Source organism: Salmo salar, chromosome 14 (assembly GCF_965601325.2).
Source record: "Salmo salar chromosome 14, fSalSal1, whole genome shotgun sequence".
Classification (NCBI taxonomy): domain Eukaryota; kingdom Metazoa; phylum Chordata; class Actinopteri; order Salmoniformes; family Salmonidae; genus Salmo; species Salmo salar.
The window spans coordinates 74755502-74779227 of NC_138304.1; the positions used below are offsets into that span (position 1 = coordinate 74755502).

Sequence of the window (23726 nt, forward strand, 5' to 3'; positions counted from 1 at the left end):
GCCTATAGGAGGGGAGCAACAAGATGGAGTCATGGTCGGATTTTCCAAAAGGAGGACGGGGGAGGGCCTTGTATGCATGGCGGAAGTTGGAGTAGCAATGGTCGAGCGTGTTACTCGCTTGTGTACTGCAAATTATATGCTTATAGAAGTTAGGTAGCCTTGTTCTCAAATTAACTTTGTTAAAATCTCCAGCTACAATAAATCAGGATATATGGTTTCCAGTTTGCATAAAGTCCAGTGAAGTTCCTTGTTGGCCGTCTTGGTATCCGCTTGCGGGGGGATATACATGGCTGTGACGACTACCGAGGAGAGTTCTCTTGGGAGATAATATGGTCCGCATTTGACTGTGAGGAATTCTAGGTCAGGTGAAAAAAATGACCTGAGTTCTTGTATGTTGTTACAATTACACCATGAGTTACATCATGAAACGTACACCCACGCCCTTCTTGTTACCGGAGAGATGTTTATTCCTGTCGGTGCGATGCACTGAGAAACCCGTTGGCTGTATGGACTCCGACAACCTTGTCCCCAGCTAGCCATGTTTTCATGAAACAGAGTAAGTTACAATCCCAGATATCTCTTTGGATAGCAACTCTTGCCCTGATTTCATCGATTTTGTTAACTACTGTAGGGACTGGACATTAGCAAGTAATATACTCGGAAGCGGTGGGTGGTGTGCGCGCATCCGAAGCCTCACTAGAAGACCGCTCCGGTACCCTCTCCTCCGATGGTGTTGTTTTGGGTCGGCCTCTGGAATCAGTTCAAATGCCCTGGGAGGTGTAGACAAAGGATCCATTTTGGGAAAGTCGTATTCCTGGTCGTAGTGCTGGTTGTGCTGGTAAGTTGACGTCTCTCTGATATCCAATAGTTCTTTCCGGCTGTATGTAATAACACTTATGGTTTTCTGAGCTAACAATGTAAGAAATAATACATAAAAAAAACGAAATACTGCACAGTTTAGAAGCGAAGCTTCCATCTCTATCAGCGCCATCTTGCAGCTGTTTTATGTGATTTGACCTTGGTACGCCTCTTGTATGAGACATGTATGTCAGTATACCTGTAGTCAACCAACCCAGGATCCGGGAGAGATACAGGGTGTGCAGGCTTTTGGTCCAGCCCTTCACTAAGGCACCAGAATGAACTAATTTGATTGAACTAATTGATTGGAACAGAAGTGTTTGTGGTGGGCTGGAACAAAAAGCTGCACATCACATAGCCCCCTTGGCTCAGGGTTGGTGACTATAGAACACAGTGCATCACAACACAGTACAGTATAAGTGTTTGATATCATAATAAAGTGCAGAATGGGTTGTGATAACCTATTTTTCAAAGTCCCCACAGTTACTTCTCAACAACGTTTTGCTTGCATTCTACCTGTCTTTTTGTGTCTGCATAAAGCAGGTATCATAGTCCAAACCTTGTATGCGTTTGCACAGCAGTGTTCTAGAATATTGTACCATTGGCTTTCATACTTGTCAAATTCTCAGCGCAGCCCAAGCAATTTCTCCAACTGTCAACACTTTCAAATGAAAAAAAGGACGTGTACATGGGAGCCGCATCGGTTGGGAATTTTGGGAAGGTGTGCGTTGGGGCTGTGCGTCCCCTGTGGACAATGGTCTCAGAGCCGCGTATGTCACAATGGGACGCCGGACTATCAAGTCTTAGTGTCTGTGGACTATGATTTACGCTTTAACTCTTAAGGATCCGCCCCCTTATTTTCAATTTTCGCCTAAAATCACATAACCAAATCTAACTTCCTGTAGCTCAGGCCCTGAAGCAAGGATATGCATATTCTTGGTACCATTTGAAGGAAACACTTTGAAGTTTGTGGAAATGTGAAAGGGATGTAGGAGAATATAACAAAATAGATCTGGTAAAAGTTAAGAACCGGTTGAAAGAGCCCTATTTTATACTGTGTATCATGTACTTGTGGATATTGCACAGGCAGCTTTTTCTGGATATGGAATTGCTCTTGGTGGTGTCTCTGGGTGATGCTTGAGTTCTATTCACTGTTTTCTTAATTAAAAAGAGCAGAAAAGCTGGCGGCACAATGACTTTAAGTCCAAGGACGTTCTTCCTGAAAGATAACCAGGCATGACCGCCATTTTATTCCCCGTCATCAGTCTGTCGCCATTAGGATGGATACAAACCTGTGTTTATGGATACTCATATAACAATTATATACATCCCTGGTTAGCGTTCTCTTCATGTGGCCAAGTCCTGTTTAAAGGGATTCCTAGTGGTTTTCGGCTTCCTTTTCCATAAAAAAATTAAATAAAGTGTGCCAGAGCCTCTTGTCCTGTAATCTTCCCACATGGACTTTTGTAAGAAAACTGATATAAAGTGAATCACAGTGTGCAGCTGTCCTCTTGCCCGTCGCTCACCTTTTGTGAGACATTTTCTAGTCAAGAATACTAATGGCTGCATGTCTGTGGAGCTAACCCAGCTGGCATGAATACAAACAACATTTATTCGACCACAAGAGAGTGCCGTTTTATACTACACTTGTGTCTCTTTGTTTGCTTTGTATTTGGAGACCTTTGCATGGATAGATTGTCATTTCATATAAAGTAACAGTAATGATGAGAGTAAGGATTAAAAAAACACAGATGAATGACCTGTGCACTGCGATTGACTAAGATTGACTTGATTGTGAGTGACTTCAGCTAACATGATTTTCATGAACATCTGGAAAATTGCCTTTTAAATTATCCTGTTGTACGCAGCTCACTAATCTGTGTTGGATGGAATCCCGGCCTAAATGTTGACTCAGAAAGAAACACATACTTTATAGTGCATGTGTGCTTATGTACAGTACCAGTCAAAAGTTTGGACACGCCTACTCATTCAAGTGTTTTTCTTTATTTTTACTATTTTCTAAATTGTAGAATAATAGTGAAGACATCAAAACTATGAAATAACGCATATGGAATCATGTAGTAACCAAAAAGTGTCAAATATATTTTTTATTTCAGATTCTTCAAAGTAGCCACACTTTGCCTTGATGACAGCTTTGCACACTCTTGGCATTCTCTCAACCAGCTTCACGGGGAATGCTTTTCCAACAGTCTTGAAGGATTTCCCACATATGCTGAGCACTTGTTGGCTGCTTCACTCTGCGGTCCATCAGTACAAAGGACAGATTTCCACCGGTCTAATGTCCATTTCTCGTGTTTCTTGGCCCAAGAAACAGTGCACAAAAACAGTTGAATGAGTAGGTGTGTCCAAACTTTTAAGCGGTACTGTAGATATATATATATATATATATATATATATATATACTGCTCAAAAAAATAAAGGGAACACTTAAACAACACAATGTAACTCCAAGTCAATCACACTTCTGTGAAATCAAACTGTCCACGTAGGAAGCAACACTGATTGACAATAAATTTCACATGCTGTTGTGCAAATGGAATAGACAACATGTGGAAATTATAGGCAATAAACAAGACACCCCCAATAAAGGACTGGTTCTGCAGGTGGAGACCACAGACCACTTCTCAGTTCCTATGCTTCCTGGCTGATGTTTTGGTCACTTTTGAATGCTGGCGGTGCTTTCACTCTAGTGGTAGCATGAGACGGAGTCTACAACCCACACAAGTGGCTCAGGTAGTGCAGCTCATCCAGGATGGCACATCAATGCGAGCTGTGGCAAGAAGGTTTGCTGTGTCTGTCAGCGTAGTGTCCAGAGCATGGAGGCGCTACCAGGAGACAGGCCAGTACATCAGGAGACGTGGAGGAGGCCGTAGGAGGGCAACAACCCAGCAGCAGGACCACTACCTCCGCCTTTGTGCAAGGAGGAGCAGGAGGAGCACTACCAGAGCCCTGCAAAATGACCTCCAGCAGGCCACAAATGTGCATGTGTCTGCTCAAATGGTCAGAAACAGAATCCATGAGGGTTGTATGAGGGCCCGACGTCCACAGGTGGGGGTTGTGCTTACAGCCCAACACCATGCAGGACGTTTGGCATTTGCCAGAGAACACCAAGATTGGCAAATTAGCCACTGGCGCCCTGTGCTCTTCACAGATGAAAGCAGGTTCACACTGAGCACATGTGACAGACGTGACAGTCTGGAGACGCCGTGGAGAACGTTCTGCTGCCTGCAACATCCTCCAGCATGACCAGTTTGGCGGTGGGTCAGTCATGGTGTGGGGTGGCATTTCTTTGGGGGGCCGCACAGCCCTCCATGTGCTCGCCAGAGGTAGCCTGACTGCCATTAGGTACCGAGATGAGATCCTCAGACCCCTTGTGAGACCATATGCTGGTGCGGTTGGCCCTGGGTTCCTCCTAATGCAAGACAATGCTAGACCTCATGTGGCTGGAGTGTGTCAGCAGTTCCTGCAAGAGGAAGGCATTGATGCTATGGACTGGCCCGCCCGTTCCCCAGACCTGAATCCAATTGAGCACATCTGGGACATCATGTCTCGCTCCATCCACCAACGCCACGTTGCACCACAAACTGTCCAGGAGTTGGCGGATGCTTTAGTCCAGGTCTGGGAGGAGATCCCTCAGGAGACCATCCGCCACCTCATCAGGAGCATGCCCAGGCGTTGTAGGGAGGTCATACAGGCACGTGGAGGCCACACACACTACTGAGCCTCATTTTGACTTGTTTTAAGGACATTACATCAAAGTTGGATCAGCCTGTAGTGTGGTTTTCCACTTTAATTTTGAGTGTGACTCCAAATCCAGACCTCCATGGGTTGATAAATTGGATTTCCATTGATTGTTTATGTGTGGTTTTGTTGTCAGCGCATTCAACTATGTAATGAAAAAAGTATTTAATAAGATTATTTATTTCATTCAGATCTAGGATGTGTTGTTTAAGTGTTCCCTTTATTTTTTTTAGCAGTATATATATATATATTTATACTGAACAAAAATATTAACGTAACATGCAAAAATGTCAATGATTTTAGTGAGTTACAGATCTTATAAGGAAATCAGTCAATTGAAATGAATTAATTAGGCCCTAATCTATGGATTTCACATGACTAGGCAGGGGTGCAGCCATGGGTGAGCCTGGGAGGGCATGGGCCCACCCACTGCGGAGACAGATCCAGCCAATCAGAATGACTTTTTCACCACAAAAGGGCTTTATTAGACAGAAATAGTCCTCAGTTTCATCAGCTGTCCTGGTGGCATAGTTATACATGGTCTGCAGTTGTGAGGCCGGTTGGACGTACTGCCAAATTCTCTAAAACGACCTTGGAGGCGGTTTATGGTAGAGAAAGTAACATTAAATTCTCTAGCAACAGTTATGGTGGACATTCCTGCAGTCAGCATGCCAATTGCACGCTCCCTCAAAACTTGAGACATCATTGGCATTGTGTTGTGTGACAAAACTGCACCTTTATTTTTTATTTAATTTTTTTGTCCTGTCATCTTTGAAATGCAAGAGAAAGGACATAATGTATTATTCCAGCCCAGGAGCAATTTAGATTTTGGCCATTAGATGGCAACAGTGTGCGCGCAAAGTGTTAGATTGATCCAATGAACCATTGCACAGCTGTTCAAAATATTGTATCAAGACTGCCCAAATGTGCCTAATAGTTTTTCAAGTTCATAATTGTGCACTCTCCTCAAACAGTAGCATGGTATTCTTACACTGTAATAGCTACTGTAAATTGGACAGTGCAGTTAGATTAACAAGAATTGAAGCTTTCTGCCCATATCAGATATGTCTATGTCCTGGGATTTTGTTTTGTTGCTTACAACCTCATGCTAATCACATTAGCCTATGTTAGCTTAACCGTCCCGTGGCGGGGACACCGATCCTGTAGAGGTGGTAGACTCAGCGATGCAAGATCTATACACAATATTGGGCTGATTTCCTCAACAATGTTGAAGCGTGAGGCTAAACTTATCCGCTGTTTTGGTTCTGTAGTTACTACGTTGTAGCAGCATGAAGCACACCTGTACACATGTGCAGATCTTATGTGTGACTGTGTGAGAGCAACGTCTTGCATCGTTCTCAGCTCAACTTCTGTGGTGCTGCTCGTGCCAATGTCGTAGCGCTGAGTCGACCTTTAAATATTATGGAATAATATGTACTTACACTGTAGTTAAACTGTCTCTGCCTACGTAATTACTTTGTAAGACAGATTTTTGGGCAAACACTTTGAAGTGGTCCCGAAATGCTCACATTCAAAGGGTCATATAAGGACTTGACTTTCAATTTCACTTAACACAGAAGAGAGTGAATATCCACAAATGTTAGTAGAAGTATTATTATTATTATTAGAAATAGTAGTTTGTTACATTTTACATGTAGGCCGTACTTGGCAGCTAAAAGCTGAATTGCAGTACACAGCATATACAAGTAAACAAATCTCAAAGCACTTGAAAAGCAAAACAAGCATCAATTAAAAGTAGGAATGACATGAGTATAGGTCTGGACTTCAAAGTTCTAAGTACTTCAAGCCTCCAAGAGATGAAGCGACAACCGTTTATACATTTGTAGCTACAACCCGCATCAGAGTAGCTACTGTACGAGCCCTTTAACACAGACAGCTCAGAGTAGGTTATGTGTTGTCTCCTGCATTTACATATTCCTTACCATGACTTGTATCATGATGGAAGGTGATCTTGGGTATCCAGAGAAGTGTACTGGTAAAACATATGTGCTGGGTCTTCCTTGGTCAGTCGAATGAACTTGGCTCTGTTTAGTGGGTGTCTGGGGCTCATTTAGTAGGCCAGTAGTAAGCTCTGTGAAACTGTTGGAGGTGGATTGTTGCAACTGGTGCTTGATTATTAGAATTTCAGTCACATAGAATGACTAAAAAAGCCTGAATCAAGCCAGCTGGATAGGAGTGTACTCTCCCCCCCCCCCCCCCCCCCCCCCCCCCCCCACACACACACACACACACACACACACACACACACACACGCACACACACACACAGAGTATTTGTGTGTATTTTGATGGGAAGACCTTCTTCATTTAATGTAAGCAGGGTTGTACTTTTTTGAGCAGCTCACAGACTCTGCTTGTCTCTAAAACACTGTCTGCAGTTCAATTGACTTAATAGTCTACTGTGTCTGTTAATAGTCTACTGTGTCTGTTAATAGTCTACTGTGTCTGTTAATAGTCTACTGTGTCTGTTAATAGTCTACTGTGTCTGACTGAAAAATAATGCAAATGAAACAAAAACAATATTCACAAATATGTGTAACAAAGACAGATAACTGGAGCATTTTTCAAAAAGTTGGTTTCCCGCAATTATTGCTTTTTTTTGCAGAAAAGGCACAAAAATGTGCCTTTATCCGCAGAATTTAGCATTGCTGCAGAATTTCCCCAAAATGCATTTTTCTTCACCGCTACTAGATGGCACCAGCCACACTGTATACTTACCCAGTCAGCTAACCTAACATAGCTAGGCGTAAAAGAAACGCCTGAAACTAGATCCCCCACATTCTGTTCTGGACGAATTTAAAAAAAAAAACTGTTAAGGAAGGTTCTCTTCTGCACTTTTCAACCAATCCAGTAAATGTGAAGGAGAAGTTAAGATGGAGTGTCGCCTTGTTAACTTCCGTTTGTTGGCAACTCTGCTAATGCTACCAGTCGACAAACGTTCAGGGATATTCTCAATTGGCCAAAAGTCTGTCCTTTCCTGAACTCCGTCCTCCTCTCCTCTGTGACCCGGAAGTGGTCAAGTGGTCGAGGAGAGTGTCAGTTTGTCAGTAGGCGAATGCAGGAGTGTCCTTTTCACCTCGATAGCCTCCTCTCGCGAAATCCTCAGCAGAAGAGTTTTGAAATCTGCCACACCCCCTTTGAATCAGCTGTTGCACATATTTAAAAACGATACACTACTTATCCTTTTATCTAGAATATCTGTAGCACAACTACCTACATTTAGTTTTAATGCTTCACACATTTATGTTGGGATACCACGCCTGTAACTGTCATGACGTGCTAGTGAAGAAGGTCTCATTTCATAGAAGTGCATTTGTTTCCACGTTTCATCCCCTCCTCTCCTTGATTACCTTTGGCTTTTTGAAAAAAGAGGTGAGGAGAAGAGGATGCAAGGAGTTGAGAATACCAATTGAGATTCTCCCTTCAACATTCATGGAGGAAGAGAGGTTTTTACGACCAGCTAAGCCAAACGCAGGAAACTAGGCAACTTATCAGGTTTAGAGGGACGTTGACAATTTAAATATTTTCTCTAAAGGGTAATTTACGCACATTTTTCAAGTCTGCAGAATCTTTGGAAAGTGCATCTAGGAAAAACGGGGATGGCATAAAGATGTTATGAGTGAAATCGTAGTCGTATAGGTGATTCAACTGGTGGTCAAGACACACAAAATTGAAATATTTTAAATTATATGAGGTTAAAGGTAAAAAGCATACCCTTTTGGAGAAGGTTCTGAAAGTACTCAAAAGTATGAGGTAAAGTTTGTTGCCCTGTCCTTTCTGAAAAGTATTTTGAAAAACATAAGAAGTACTTCTGCTGTCTTTTGTCAAAAATGCCTCTGCCCTCATTTGTGTGAGGTAGATGTTTATGGCCCCTCCCCTTTCCATCGTGGCTTCCTCTGAGGTTGTGTGAGGTCAGTGAGAGCCGCCTGCCATGTCTGCTGAGCTAATAACAGGGTCAGACTGGTGAAGAAGCACTGGCAGGCAGCCCTGGGCTATGCAGACGTGTAATTTTCTCTTGGAGGTGATGAATAGCTTGCGGTCAGATGTAGATGTGCCGCCGGATTCCTTTTTGGGGGCTGAGCATCTGCTCCTCCAATGTCTCTGTGTCCTGTATTAGGATATTTCAAGGTCCCTGATCTTTTTATTTTATTGAATTAAGACCGTTTAGTCTTTACTTTATTCCCATAAATGGTCCATTTTCTGTCACCCCCACATTTTTTCCTCATACTGCATGTGCTTTTCATCAGCTACACTTTCAATCTCATCATCCTCTATTTCTCCACACCTCCTTCTCTCTGCTCCTGCTCTCTCTCATCTCTCTATCGATCAGTTTGACGCTGTTTATGTCATTCAAACTACTTGTTGGATCTAACATTTTAATACTCATCATTCATCACTCTCTGCCCCCTCTGTCCTTATCTACGCTCAAATCATAGAGGGTATATAATGGAGGAGTAAAATAAGCCAACAAAAATAATACTGTAACCAATTGGCGAAGTAGAGATTGTTTCTTTCAATGAGGTACAAATGAGGTGCATATGCCATATGTAATATGTCCATTTTTTTCCCTCATCTCACTACCTCTCCTCCACAGACCAGTAAGGTTCCTCCTCCTTCTGTGCACAGTTTGCCATCTGACCCTGGCTTTCCCCGCCCAAACAGGATACTCAGAAGGTACAGATCTTCTAACGTGGATTTTGATGGACTATCATTATTTGGGATGACAATGCATTGCATTAAAACTTTTATTTTGATTTCAGGTTATTATTTTAAAGGGATACTTTGGGATTTTAGCCTTTATCTACTTCCGCAGAGTCAGATGAACTTGTGGATACCATTTTTATGTCTCTGCTAGCATTAGCGCAATAGCCTGCTAGCTGTTCCTGTAGACTTCTAGTCATTGTGCTAATGTAGGTAGCATTGGCTCACAAAACTACCTCTTAACTTCCTTCATACTGGACGCAGAGACATAAAATGGTATCACAAAGTATCCCTTTAGCCTTAGCAGCCCTGTGGTCCTCATGAACTAAACTTTAAAGCCTCAGTTGCTGTATAGTAATTGCTGCATAATAGTTGCTGTATTACAGTTGCTTGGGATAGAAGATAGTTCATATAAATGTGGATTATGTATAATTTATATTTCTATATATTCAACATGTAGCTGATTAAAGCATTTGCTTTTCCGCCCACTCCGTAATCATATATTTTTGTGGGAAATTATTCTTATCCATGGAATATAACCATTGCTGCAGAATTTTGAAGATTGTCCCTGAAATGCATTATTCACCATCACCACTAGAGGTCAATAGCCGGCCACTTACTCTGTCAGCATCATTTACTCACTGTGTCTCTCCTTCCTGACTCAGATGACAACCGACAACTCCAGGTCACCATCTCCAAGGCAACCCCGATCTACACTGCACAGCTAGGAGGCTCCATCACAATCCCCTGTCTGGTGTCCCTGTCCCCCTCGTCCTCCTCGCCCCCCATCCCGCCCCGGGTCAAGTGGAGCGTGTTGCATGATGGGGAGCAGGAGGAGACAGAGATCCTGGTGGCGCGGGGTCAAAGGGTGAAGGTCAACGAGGCCTACAGAGAACGAGCTTCCTTGGTCAACTTTGCAGACTCGCCCGAGGACCTTTCCCTCTGGCTGGGGGAGCTGCGCTCAACAGACACAGGGCACTACCGTTGCGAGGTGCAGCAGGGCCTGGACGACGCAAGCAACTTCACACAGCTCAAGGTCAAAGGTAACAGAGGGAGAAGGATTTTTAAGGTTGTAGGAGTCGATGTGAATTTCTTAGATTTTTTTTTACTTGTCAAACAGGTTTAGAGACTGCGAACAGGTTTAGAAACAACCAGATTTTGCCTTATATGCAACTATTAATATTTTTCTTTCAGTTTTTACAACATATTGTGTATTTGAGCTTGTGTGTGTATGTTTGTGTTTGTGCACACGTGTGTGCATGTAGGTGTGGTCTTCCACTACAGACATGCCTCTGGTCGCTATGCATTTTCGTTCAGTGAGGCCCAGGGGGTGTGCGAGAGCATTGGGGCACACATTGCTACTCCCGACCAGCTTCTGGCAGCCTATTACGATGGATATGAGCAGTGTGACGCCGGCTGGCTCGCTGACCAATCTGTCAGGTATCCACAACTTGTCTTATAATACAAAGACACATATCTTAAAGGTGCAATACTTTGTTTTGACTAATTCACACGCCTATAGGCTGCTGGGGGTTTTGAATTTGGCCCACCGTGTGGTATGTAATACTATTTTCTGGCAGACTGTATGTTGACCTGAATCAGTCTCACTCTAGTCCTGGTGTTAATTATGTTAGATTTCCTCATGAGCATTATCATTGCTTACATGTGTAAGATAGGGACTCTATTTGGTCTGTGTTCCCAACACACACAACAATTCCCACTAACAGATGAAAAAACAATGACTGAGGCCCCTCACCTATCAGAGTTAGTCTTTACAACATTTTCTTAGCACAGGAAATACAAATATTTTCAGTTTTTGCACCTATTCCGCAGATATCCAATCCAAGTTCCCCGGGAAGGTTGCTATGGTGACATGGATGGCCGCCCAGGAGTGAGGAACTATGGGACGCTGGAACCAGAGGAGCTGTTTGATGTGTATTGTTATGTGGAGCATATTGATGGTAAAAAAAAAACTTGTGAATAGCTTCCCGTAAAAAGGCAGTGTGAATAGTGACAGTGTGAATAGCTCCCTGTAAAAAGGCAATGTAAATAGTGACAGTGTGAATAGCTCCCCAAAAAAAGGCAGTGTGAATAGTGACAGTGTAAATAGCTCCCTGTAAAAAGGCAGTGTAAATAGTGACAGTGTGAATAGCTCCCCGTAAAAAGGCAATGTAAATAGTGACAGTGTGAATAGCTCCCCCAAAAAAGGCAGTGTGAATAGTGACAGTGTAAATATCTCCCTGTAAAAAGGCAGTGTAAATAGTGACAGTGTGAATAGCTCCCCGTTAAAAGGCAATGTAAATAGTGACATTGTAAATAGCTTCCCGTAAATAGTGAGTGTGAATAGCTTCCTGTAAAAAAGGCAGTGTAAATAGTGACAGTGTGAATAGCTCCCCGTAAAAAGGCAGTGTAAATAGTGACAAGAGTAAATAGCTTCCTGTAAAAAAGGCAGTGTGAATAGCTCCCCGTAAAAAGGCAGTGTAAATATTGACAGTGTAAATAGCTTTCCATAAAAAAGGCAGTGTAAATAGTGACAGTGTGAATAGCTCTCCATAAAAAGGCAGTGTAAATAGTGACAGTGTAAATAGCTTCCCATAAAAAAGGCAGTGTAAATAGTGACAGTGTAAATAGCTTCCCATAAAAAAAGGCAGTGTAAATAGTGACAGTGTGAATAGCTCTCCATAAAAAGGCAGTGTAAATAGTGACAGTGTAAATAGCTTCCCATAAAAAAGGCAGTGTAAATAGTGACAGTGTAAATAGCTTCCCATAAAGGCAGTTTAAATAGTGACAGTGTGAATAGCTCCCCATAAAAAGGCAGTGTAAATAGTGACAGTGTAAATAGCTTCCCATAAAAAAAGGCAGTGTAAATAGTGACAGTGTGAATAGCTCTCCGTAAAAAGGCAGTGCAAATAGTGACCGTGTGAGTAAATGTGATTCTACTGAGCAATAATGTATGTTTGTAAGTTTGTGACAAAAAATAATAAAGGACAGTATGTCATTTTGCCAAGACAGATGCTTTGTCATTGTATATCATCATGTGTTCTGAAGGCACTCTGTAAAATGACTGTGTTGGGTGTCCTTAAAGGGATAGTTCACCCAAATTGCAAAATTACATACTGGTTTTCTTACCCTCCAAACAGTCTCTGAACAAAGTATGACAGCAATCCATGCTTTGATTTAGTTTCCCTGGTACTGTTTCCACATGCAAACCTTTTAGTATTCAGCATTTGTGGCACCATCCTAGTCATGGGACCGATATTAGCATTTTTCACGCATCATATTCAAATAATTTATAAGTGACTTTGTTGAGCTTCACAATTTTAGATACTTTCTGATTATTTGGACATGATGTGCGAAAAATGCTAATATCTGTCCCATGACTTTGAATGGGATGTGTGCCACAAATGCTAAAACATGGTAACAGTGCCAGGTAAACTAAACCAAATCATGGATTGCTGTCATACCTTTACCATAGACCACTTACAGGGCAAGGAAACCAATATATCATTTTGTAATTTGGGTGAACTATCCCTTTAAGTTACAGGCATGTAGGGATTTTAGCTAGTGGACAGAGTACACACTTTAGATGAGTCAGTGAATTTGTATTTACACGGCATACATTTTAGACATTGATAGTACTTTCCCTCCAAGGACAGATACAATACATATCAAATATTGATGTCAATTTCCCAACCGAGATCTCATTCTCCCATGTTTTCAGCCTTTTGTATTTTTCCAGATACTGCAGGAAAATAAAGGATCTAGGACAATCGTTCAGAGTCTAAATCCCATTAGGAGTCTAACACATGACCTTTTTTGTGCAGGGGAGGTGTTCCATGGCTCTGCCCCTAAGCAGCTGTCATTGAATGAGGCTTGGGCGTACTGCGAGAAGGAAGGGGCAGAGCTGGCTACCACAGGGCAGCTGTACATGGCGTGGAGTGAGGGTCTGGACCGCTGCAACCCTGGCTGGCTGTCTGATGGCAGTGTGCGCTACCCCGTCATCACCCCTAGAGCGCGCTGTGGAGGGCCTCAGGCAGGGGTCAAGACCCTGTATCGCTACAGCAACCAGACAGGCTTCCCTGAATCATCCAGCCGCCATGATGTTTACTGTTTCAGAGGTCTGAGTCTTGTACTGGACTAATTAGTAGTTAACCTCTACGGGATCACCATACTATTGTTTGAGGAGAGTGCACAAGTATGACCTTGAAAATGTAATAATAAACCAATTAGGCACATTTGGGCAGTCTTGATACAACATTTTGAACAGATCTGCAATGGTTCATTGGATCAGTCTAAAACATATACTGCTGCCATCTAGTGGACAAAATCTAAATTGTGCCTAGGCTAGAATGATACATTATGGCCTTTCTCTTGCATTTCAAAGATGACAGTAAAATAAAAATAAATAAAAAACGAATGTTACTTCTTTGTATTATCTTTTACCAGATCTAATGTGTTATATTCTCCTACATTAATTTCACATTTCCACAAACTTCAGTACTTAAGTACAGTACTTATTTCAGAGGTGTGTTTTTGGACTAGTTAGTTGTAGCATAGAAAATCGTTTTTTTTTATTGCAAGATATTTGTTAGATTGCATGCTTCCATGGATTATTTTGTGTTATGCAGAGAAAGTTTTATGTCCATTCATTAAACAAACACAATCTCACTGAGTCTCCTGTCTACTCCCTGTTCTTCTCAGGTAATGGGAATCCTCACACTGATGCCCCCATGGACTACATTGCCACTGAGCCAGAGGACATCGGACAAGATATTGTTGTTCTTATGGAGCCTGCCGAGGAGCTCCATCTGAGCCAGGATCCAGAGCAAGTGGAGCGAGAGGCCCAGAGTGTCCTGCAATCCCTCCCTGTCTTCCAGTCAGCTCCTGCTCGGGAGGACCTGCAAGGATCTCCCCCTACTTCCATGTCAAGCACAGAGGTCCCACTCACCCGTACAGCTTCCACCCAGTACCTCATCCAGCCTTTTGATGAGACTTCACTTCCTGTAGAAGAACACTACCACTCCCAGCATCCTACTTCATTACCCAGCACCTCCAGTGAGCCAGACTCCCTTCATGAAGAACACTACCACTCCCAGGATCCTACTTCATTACCCAGCACCTCCAGTGAGCCAGACTCCCTCCACGAAGGAGACTATCACTCCCAGAATTCTAGTTCACTACCCAGCACCTCCAGTGAGCCAGACTCCCTTCATGAAGAAGATTATCACTCCCAACATACTACTTCATTACCAAGCACCTCCAGTGAGCCAGACTCCCTTCATGAAGAAGATTATCACTCCCAACATACTACTTCATTACCCAGCACCTCCAGTGAGCCAGACTCCCTCCACGAAGGAGACTATCACTCCCAGAATTCTAGTTCACTACTCAGCACCTCCAGTGAGCCAGACTCCCTCCACGAAGGAGACTATCACTCCCAGAATTCTACTTCACTACTCAGCACCTCCAGTGAGCCAGACTCCCTCCTCAAAGGAGACTATCCCTCCCAGTATTCTACTTCACTACCCAGCACCTCCAGTGAGCCAGACTCCATCCTCAAAGGAGACTATCTCTCCCAGCATTCTAGTTCACTTCCCAGCACCTCTAGTGAGCTAGACTCCCTCCACGAAGGAGACTATCCCTCCCAGCATTCTACTTCACTACCCAGCACCTCCAGTAAGCCAGACTCCCTCCTCGAAGGAGACTATCACACCCAGAATTCTAGTTCACTACCCAGCACCTCAAGTGTGCCAGACTCCCTCCTCGAAGGAGACTATCACTCCCAGAATTCTAGTTCACTACCCAGCACCTCAAGTGTGCCAGACTCCCTCCTCAAAGGAGACTATCACTCCCAGAATTCTAGTTCACTACCCAGCACCTCCAGTGTGCCAGACTCCCTCCTCAAAGGAGACTATCACTCCCAGAATTCTAGTTCACTACCCAGCACCTCCAGTGTGCCAGACTCCCTTCATGAAGAAGATTATCACTCCCAACATCCTACTTCATTACCCAGCACCTCCAGTGAGCCAGACTCCCTCCTCGAAGGAGACTATCACTCCCAGAATTCTAGTTCACTACCCAGCACCTCCAGTGTGCCAGTGCCCAACTCCAGTTTCTACCGGCTCGAACTGGAAATGACCCCAAAATTCCCAGAGCCGTCCTACGAGCCACACAGACATTACCAGCCGATGCCAGAGATGAACCCGGAGGAACCCGACTACCAGCAGTCAGGCTCTTCCAAGCACTTCCAGCCGATGCCAGAGACCAACCTGGAGTTGGATCAACTGGAAGCCAACAACAGCACAACAGCAGGTAACCAGAGTCATCGGGAGAATGCACAAGAGACTACCAACATGGCCTTTGACCCCATAGAGAATGCTACCGAGGCACGTGACCCCACCGCAGAGAGAAGGCACAAAGAGGCGATTGTGGGAGAACCTGAGGAGACATCCATCTCGACCGAATCCCCGGGAGAGCTTGATCCCCACACAGTCTGGTCTACACTCCCCCCCCACGGAAGGGCAACCTCAGTGTGGTTGCCCCTGGATGGATCTGGAGATATGTCCCAAGGTATGGCTAATGTGGCAGCCAATTCCTCATGTACTTTGGGTTATAGCTTTATGATACATGACATTTAATATTTTTTGTATTTATTAGGATCCAATTAGTTGCTTCCGAGGCAGTGGCTACTCTTGCTGTGGTCCAAACAGGAATCAACACAGCAAATAATATACATAAATATACATAGCAAAACATTTACATTACAATTTAACCATTCAGCAGACGCCCCCATCCAGAGCGAAGCACAGCTAGTACATTCATCATAAGATAGCCAGGCGAGACAACCACATATCACAGTCGTATCCCAACCACGTATCACATACATAATACAATGCAAAATACAATACAAAATGCATAAAAATGTATGTGTGTCTTCTCACAGTCCCCGTCGTGCCGTAAGGTGTTCTTTTATCTAATTTTTGAATCTGGTTTTATTTGATAGCTTGAGTTACCTGGGGTGGCTGAGAGTTCCATTTAGTCATGGCTCTATTTAATACTGTGTGTTTCCTAGCCTAAGTTCTGGACCCGGGGACTGTGAAGAGTCCTCTGGTTGCATGTCTTGTGTGGTACCGATGAGTGTCCGAACTATGTGCCAACTGCTTCAACAGACAGTTCTGTACCTTCAACACAAAGACCAATAGCGATGCAGTCAATCTCTCCTCAACTTTGAGACAGAAGGGATTGACATGCATGTCATTGACATTCGCCCTCTGTGTACATCTGAGTGTGATACGTGCTGCTCTGTTCTAGACCAACTGCATCTGCCCATTGCATGAAAACATGCTTGTTATTTTAGAAGCAAGTGTATTTTGATCATACTTAAAAATAGTGTATAATGTAAAAAAATTCCATCGATAATATCTTGGATGTTACAGATGTTTTTGATCTTATAGATGTTACAGATGTTTTTGATCTTATAGATGTTACTCCTAACTCCTTTTCTCAAAAGTATGTACTTTGTCATTGTAGGGCTGTGTAGAACTTAAGACTTGATAATCATGCAATAATAATGTATATTGTACCTTCTTTACAGAGATAGACCTAGGTGTCCACCAGGGAATGCACACAGACAGATCCCCCACCTCTGAATTCTCTGACTTCACCACTCACATGTCTGCCTCCCCTGGAGCCACCAGCATCCCCAGTAAGCAGCAGACAGGAGTTTCGCATTCAAGCAGCATCTCATCTGGACTGGATCATTCTGAGGAGCTGGGACTGGATGTGTACTCCACAGTAGCTGTGTACTCCACAGTAGGTCATCCACAAGGAACCTCCCAGAGAACTTCCTCCGCTAGGCCGGAAGGCAGCACCAGTATAGATTTCGAGGGTAGCGACAATCCAGAGAGATTGGAACCTTCAGGAGCAGTGGAGCTGGAACCAAGGGAGTCTGATGAGGAGCACCTGGGGTCTGGAGAGGGCATTGCTACGACTGAGTCTCCAGACCTGTCCACCACCTCCCTGCTGCCTGTGGAGTTTACCACAATGGGCTATCAAACAACGGCCATGTCCAGAATAGAGGTGGATCCCACAACCACGGACCCTGAAGAAGACGGAAGTGGACATGAGTCAGGCACTGATGAACCATCCCCCGGACAAAAAGTTACAGTCTTCCCCCTTGAGTCGCAAACACCCAGTTGGGATCTGCACCATACCACCTCTGCACCCCAAGAGTCTCAGGACGACCTTGAATACAGCGGGGAACCCGCTTCCACCTCTTCCCAGACAGAGGTTCCAAACTCCTCAGCTGAACCTGTTCTGTTTGGGTCAGACTCCTTGTCCACCTCAAGTACAGATCCCACCGCTGCCACTATGTCCACATCCACCACGTACACATCCACAGAGTGGGCCACACAGACGTGGAGCCCCGTCACCTCCACTACACAAGGTCCCCCAGAGCCGGAGAGGGTGACGGCTCTTATGCCCCCTGTGGATCAGGGCCGGTTGGATCTGGAATTCGGCCTCACCCAGCCGCCGACCCTGCTCATCTTGCCCAATGAGAGGGCTGCTGTGGGCAGTTCCAGGAAGATTTCAGGTAACACTCGAGCCACCCTAACCAGCCTAACCGCCCTCCTCTTGCTGCTCGACACGGCGATGCACTAAACCCCGGCCTCTCCCACCCCAAGCTGCCTTGCTCCATTTTCTGTAAACCGCCACCCTCCCAACGGCTCCCCCCTCTTCGTCTGTCTCACTGTTTGTCTCAGCAGCCCACTCACCCTCCTCCCCCTCCCTCCCCCCTAAAGAGCACCCTGCTCCTTGTGATGCTCAAGAATTGAGCATTGAGAGATATATGGGACAACCCCCTTTTGACATTTGTCAAACAAACCAGTCTTGCTGTGCATGATGTTTTTTTTTTCACTCAAAGATTGACTTCTGTGAAGTACTGTATTGCCCGGACACACCATTTCTGTGAAAGAGAATTGCGATGCTTGATTGTCTCCCTCTACTCTTCCTGCAAGAGTGAAGTCCAACTTGCACCTTCACCGTCCTGAATGTTTCTGCATTCAAACAGTCAATTTTCTCTTACCGGGGGCCCATATTAGTTTGAGCACAATTCCAAGTGAAAAAAACGGACAAACATTTGTCCTTGCATTGTAACTCCACTAACTCTGAATGTAACAGCACTGACTCCCAAATGCAACACCACTGACATTTTATTGGTAAAGAATACAGATATTATTGATTTAATAGAGGGACAGTATCCCAATTACAAAACATCAGTAACTTTTTAAACTAACTCAGAAACTATTGAGTTAGTATATAGTAGAGAATGTATGGCAAAGAATGTCACTTTTATAACCATAATAAGGGAGTGTCCGGTTTTCAAGTCTTGTAGATATGTAAATTACATCTATCAGAATATTTGTAATGTTATTTGAGGTAAAAATGTCTGTAATGCCATCAATCTCCCAGTGTAACAAGACGTACCATTTGAAAAATGACAATGACCTCCTAGATGGCAGTCTGATCATAGTTTCTTCCAAATCTTTTAAACATTTGTAATGAGTAAGAGTTGCTAAATGCAAAATGGAAACTATTGAGGCTGGTTTATTGTTTGACGTTAAAGTATAGTCAGTGTGGCATGATTAGTGCCATGTCATCTAATCTAAGATGGGTCTTTGCAGATTGTGATTGTACTTTAGATGGCGAGTCAGAAGCAGCATCTCACAAGCACAGCTAACAGCATGGATTGTTCTTTAAACATGTGTGCTTTCTCCTCTAAGGAATGATCTCATACAGGATGGCCCAATCCATAAAACCATTCAACTAACAGACCATAAACCAGCCTGTTGGATAACTTACACAGAATTTTATAAAATGCTACATTTGCCGTCTCATTTTAGTAAATGTGCCTTTTCACAGAGCCGTAACCATTAAAGGTGAAAATCTCAATTAGAGGACATGGCCTTTAATTTTAGGTTTGCTTTGTCACTGGTGCTTTACATTCCTGACAGGTTAGGTAGAAGTTTCCCTTTTTATTTTTTATTTCACCTTTATTTAACCAGGTAGGCCAGTTGAGAACAAGTTCTCATTTACAACTGCGACCTGGCCAAGATAAAGCAAAGCAGTGCGACAAAAACAACACGGAGTTACACATGGGATAAACAAACGTACAGTCAATAACACAATAAAAAAATCTATGTACAGTGTGTGCAAATGTAGTAAGGTTAGGGAGGTAAGGCAATAAATAGGCCATAGTGCTGAAATTATTACAATTTAGCATTAACACTGGAGTGATAGATGTGCAGATGATGATGTGCAAGTAGAGATAATGGGGTGCAGAAGAGCAACAACAACAAAAATAACAAAATGGGGATGAGGTAGTTGGGTGTGCTATTTACAGATGGGCTGTGTACAGGTACAGTGATCGGTAAGCTGCTCTGACAGTTTCCCTAACCACTGACACAGCAGCTGATATTTTTTTTAATCTAATGGTTAAAATACTGGGTTGGGTAATCTGTTCCTACATCTGTAGTTAAGGACAACTTCTACATCAAACTTTCTCGACACTGAGGTAATGCCAGATGCAGGCTTTGTGAGTGTTGTTATAAACTCAATATGTGAACTTTGGTGCCATCTACTGGCTAATTGCATGCTCATCTAAAGGAAAGGAGAATTTGGACGTAACTTGTGGGAGGTAACTTGTGGAATTGACCACATCAAATCAAATTGTATTTGTCACATGCGCCAAATACAAAAAGTGTAGACCTTACTGTGAAATGCTTACTTACAAGCCCTTAACCAACAATACAGTTCAAGAAATAGAGTTAAGACATTTTTTTGTAAATAAACTAAAGTAAAAAAAAATCGAATCAAAAGTAACACAAGAAAATGACATAACAATAACAAGGCTATACACAGGGGGTACCAGTACTGAGTCAATGTGTGGGGGTACAGGTTAGTTGAGGTAATTTGTACATGTAGGTAGGGGTAAAGTGACACCAGCTGGAATGCGGTTTTAACCAATCAGCATTCCGGATTAGAACCACCTGTTGTATAATGTCAGATTTGTGTGTCCTCTAGTCTGACACGAGGCAATGTGATACTTTCAGTTAGATTCTTTTTGGTGTTATCTTGGTGTTTGGACACATTTTCATACCAAATCGTCTAATGTCTAAGTCTCACTCGCTCACTTCTGGTTCCAGCCCAGGTTACATTTACGGTAGATTGCAGAAATACCACTAAGGTATGAGGCATCCATAATGTGTCATAGTTCATTTTTACAATTGTCAGCAATCTTAACACTGTACTTTGGTAATATGTTCTCGGACCAGAATATAACATCTACACAGAGATACCTGCAAAAGTATAACCAATGGAAAACAGCATGAGAGGTTAATTGTAGGTAATCAATTGCAGATAAAGACAGTAATACTAATTCCCTTGCACTCTATCACATCACCTTCATCATCACAACACTGAAATCATCATCGTAATTGTCAACGTGATAGAAATGCCTTAGTCATCCTTGTCAGAGAGGGCGTACTTATCCGGAGAGTTAATAAGTACTTGCCCTGGTGAATAGTCAAGGAGTCAGTCAAGGTAATGGTGACATCTTCAGCAGACATGACAAGGACTATGTTTATTTTTTTTATATAATTATTTAACCTTTATTTAACTAGGCAAGTCAGTAAAGAAGAAATTACTATTTACAATGACGGCCTACCGGGGAACAGTGGGTCAACTGCCTTGTTCAGTGGCAGAGTGACAGATTTTTACCTTGTCAGTTCGGGGATTCAATCCAGAAACCTTTCGGTTACTGGCCCAACGCTCTAACCACTAGGCTACCTAGTAAACATCCTTCTGGCAAGAGATGAGGCACCTGATTGGGCAGCCTTACAGACCTTCACCAACCTTGCTTTTTCTTTACGTCATCTCTGAAACTCTTTGTCTTCAACTCTTTTATCATCATACTCATATTTTAACCACGTTAAATATTGTTCTCTTCATCCTCTTTGCTACGCTGCCCTCACTGCTTTCTACACACTAAGCTGTAATCGTATGATATTATCATTGTATTATTTTCACTACAGTACAACTTTATTATTTACCACTATTACTACAGTAGTAGGTGTATATGATTATCAGAGCTGGCAGGACTGGCCTCTTGCTGTGTTTCAGATGCCTGTCTGGAGAACCCCTGTGCCAACGGCGGCACCTGCGTTGAGATGGGCGTGAGCACCAAATGCCTCTGTTTGCCCAGCTATGGAGGTGACCTCTGTCAGATGGGTGAGCTCCTCATTCAGCTGTTACACTACCTCTATAATTGTAAGAGTGCTATTAAAAAGTGTTATACTGCACCAGATGGCAGAATACTGGGCGACAGGTAGTCTAGCGGGTTAAGCTCAGGGATTTGCAGGTTCAAATAGTTGAAAAATATGCCAATGTGCCCTTGAGCAAGGCACTTAACGGTAATTGCTCCTGTAAGTCACTCTGGATAAGAGCGTCTGCTAAATGACTAAAATGTAACGTAATGCACCACCACATTCAGTAATAATAATTGTGGGTTTGTATGTGCTGAAGCAGATTGTCAGGCTCCGATGAGTGGAGCCACATTCCAGTTATCTTCGTAATAAAGAAGTAATTGGATATATACGGCCAAAACATAAACAAAGTAACAGAAGGTAAGACATTTGTACTAGTCTAGTTTAGTAGTACTAGTCTATTCATAACTAGTAGTACTATTAACTCAATCAATCAAAATATAAGTATTACACACTGTGGCTTTAAGAGCCCATTAATCACAAAGACCCACCTTGTTTTGAAGAGGACAATCCAGGAATTGGCTGTTCCATCCCTGAGCCCAACTCAAGAAAGGACAAAACCTTGCTTTTGGAACAATTGTCCCCTTCAGTTCAATCAGACGAAGCCTTTTCTTTAAGACCTGCTTGCTATGCCACCATGTTCCTGTCACAACAGATTTAGGGATGAGAAAATAGGAAAGGAAAGAAGGTGAGATGAGAAGTGTTCTTTAGATGGATGAACCTCATGGATCCATCTGCTCAGGGAATCAGGGGAACTGCCTCCCTGGGTTAGAATCATCTAGTTACAGAGTAAGGCCAGGATTCAATCAATGGCCATTTTCCTGACATTGGCGGTGATCCCATTCACGTCAACACTGGGCATGTTGGCTCAAGCTTAAACAATTTCCTTCAAAAGTCAAGTGTATTGAACGTGTCGATAATGTATCTTTGATTGAATCCCGGCCAAGGTCTGAAGGTAGTTTCGTTCAGATCCCCTCGTTGTTTTTCCATCAACACCACCCCTTCGCTCTCTTTCCTGTTCAATGGTCAGAAAAGCTAAACGGATCTTACCTTTCCCTCTTAATCATTCAAATAAAAATAATTACGTCTAGTAAATCTCTCTCCCTCCCTCCTGTTCTGTCTTTTTAGATCTGGAGCAGTGTGGGGTGGGCTGGCAGAAGTTCCACGGGAATTGCTACAAGCACTTCAACCAGCGGCTGAGCTGGGAGGTGGCGGAGCAGCACTGTCGCATGGTGGGGGGCCACCTGGTGTCAATCATGACCCCTGAGGAGCAGGACTTCATTAACAGTACGGTGGGAGTGGTGACAGCGAGCCACCAAACTTCATACTCCACCTTTTCTCTTTCACTGATAGGCAACTCCATTTGTTAGCGTAGCGTACCATTTTACAGCATATTAATACATTGGAAATATAGCAGCAAGCTCTCAAGGGTTTGTGTGTGCTATTTATTAGCATAGGAAGGCCCATGACCCTGCTGTGCGGAAGTACTACATGCAAATGCTAATCTGGTTAATGAAAGAGGTAGTTCAGCAAAATTACTAAATAAATTAGATGTACACTTACCTTTAACCAGAGTGACAGACTGTGTACTAAGCCACTCTCACCAACTGCTGACATTAGCATGAATTACCATAAAAACAATGGGAGTGATGGGGGCAGCTTTAGCATGTTCTAAATTACGTGGCCACATTACTTCCAAGTAACTTCATGCCCAGTCAATTGGAAACACAAACCTCGGCAGAGTTGTTGATATTCGCAGTGGAAGCACAAAGACAAAGGCCTACTGTATAATTTCTTCGAGAAGTGATAGGCCTACTGCTTGAAAAGCAAATAAATGGCTTATTCTATCCGCAGATAACTATAAGGAGTATCAGTGGACTGGACTGAACGACAAGACCATCGAGGGGGATTTCCGCTGGTCCGATGGCAACCCATTGGTGAGTCCAGACAGACTGGTTTGACATAGAACAAGTACTGTGTCAAAACATGTCCACAGAGACACAGGAACCCAAGACATTAGCTCCCATGCTTGTAAACAACTACAGTTCTGTGTCTCTTACCT

General features: G+C 43.3%; 1 protein-coding gene across 1 annotated transcript in view; it reads left to right on the forward strand.

Annotated features, from left to right (window-relative positions):
- Positions 1-23726, forward strand: part of LOC106569870 (brevican core protein) — a 34283-nt gene that overhangs the window by 5919 nt on the left and 4638 nt on the right. The window contains exons 2-11 of the mRNA XM_082961192.1: positions 9235-9314; positions 10007-10384; positions 10607-10781; positions 11175-11302; positions 13166-13459; positions 14043-15911; positions 16936-17934; positions 21522-21629; positions 22793-22951; positions 23519-23601. Of these exons, the coding sequence (XP_082817318.1) occupies positions 9235-9314; positions 10007-10384; positions 10607-10781; positions 11175-11302; positions 13166-13459; positions 14043-15911; positions 16936-17934; positions 21522-21629; positions 22793-22951; positions 23519-23601 (4273 nt within the window). The remainder of the gene's footprint in view (positions 1-9234; positions 9315-10006; positions 10385-10606; positions 10782-11174; positions 11303-13165; positions 13460-14042; positions 15912-16935; positions 17935-21521; positions 21630-22792; positions 22952-23518; positions 23602-23726) is intronic.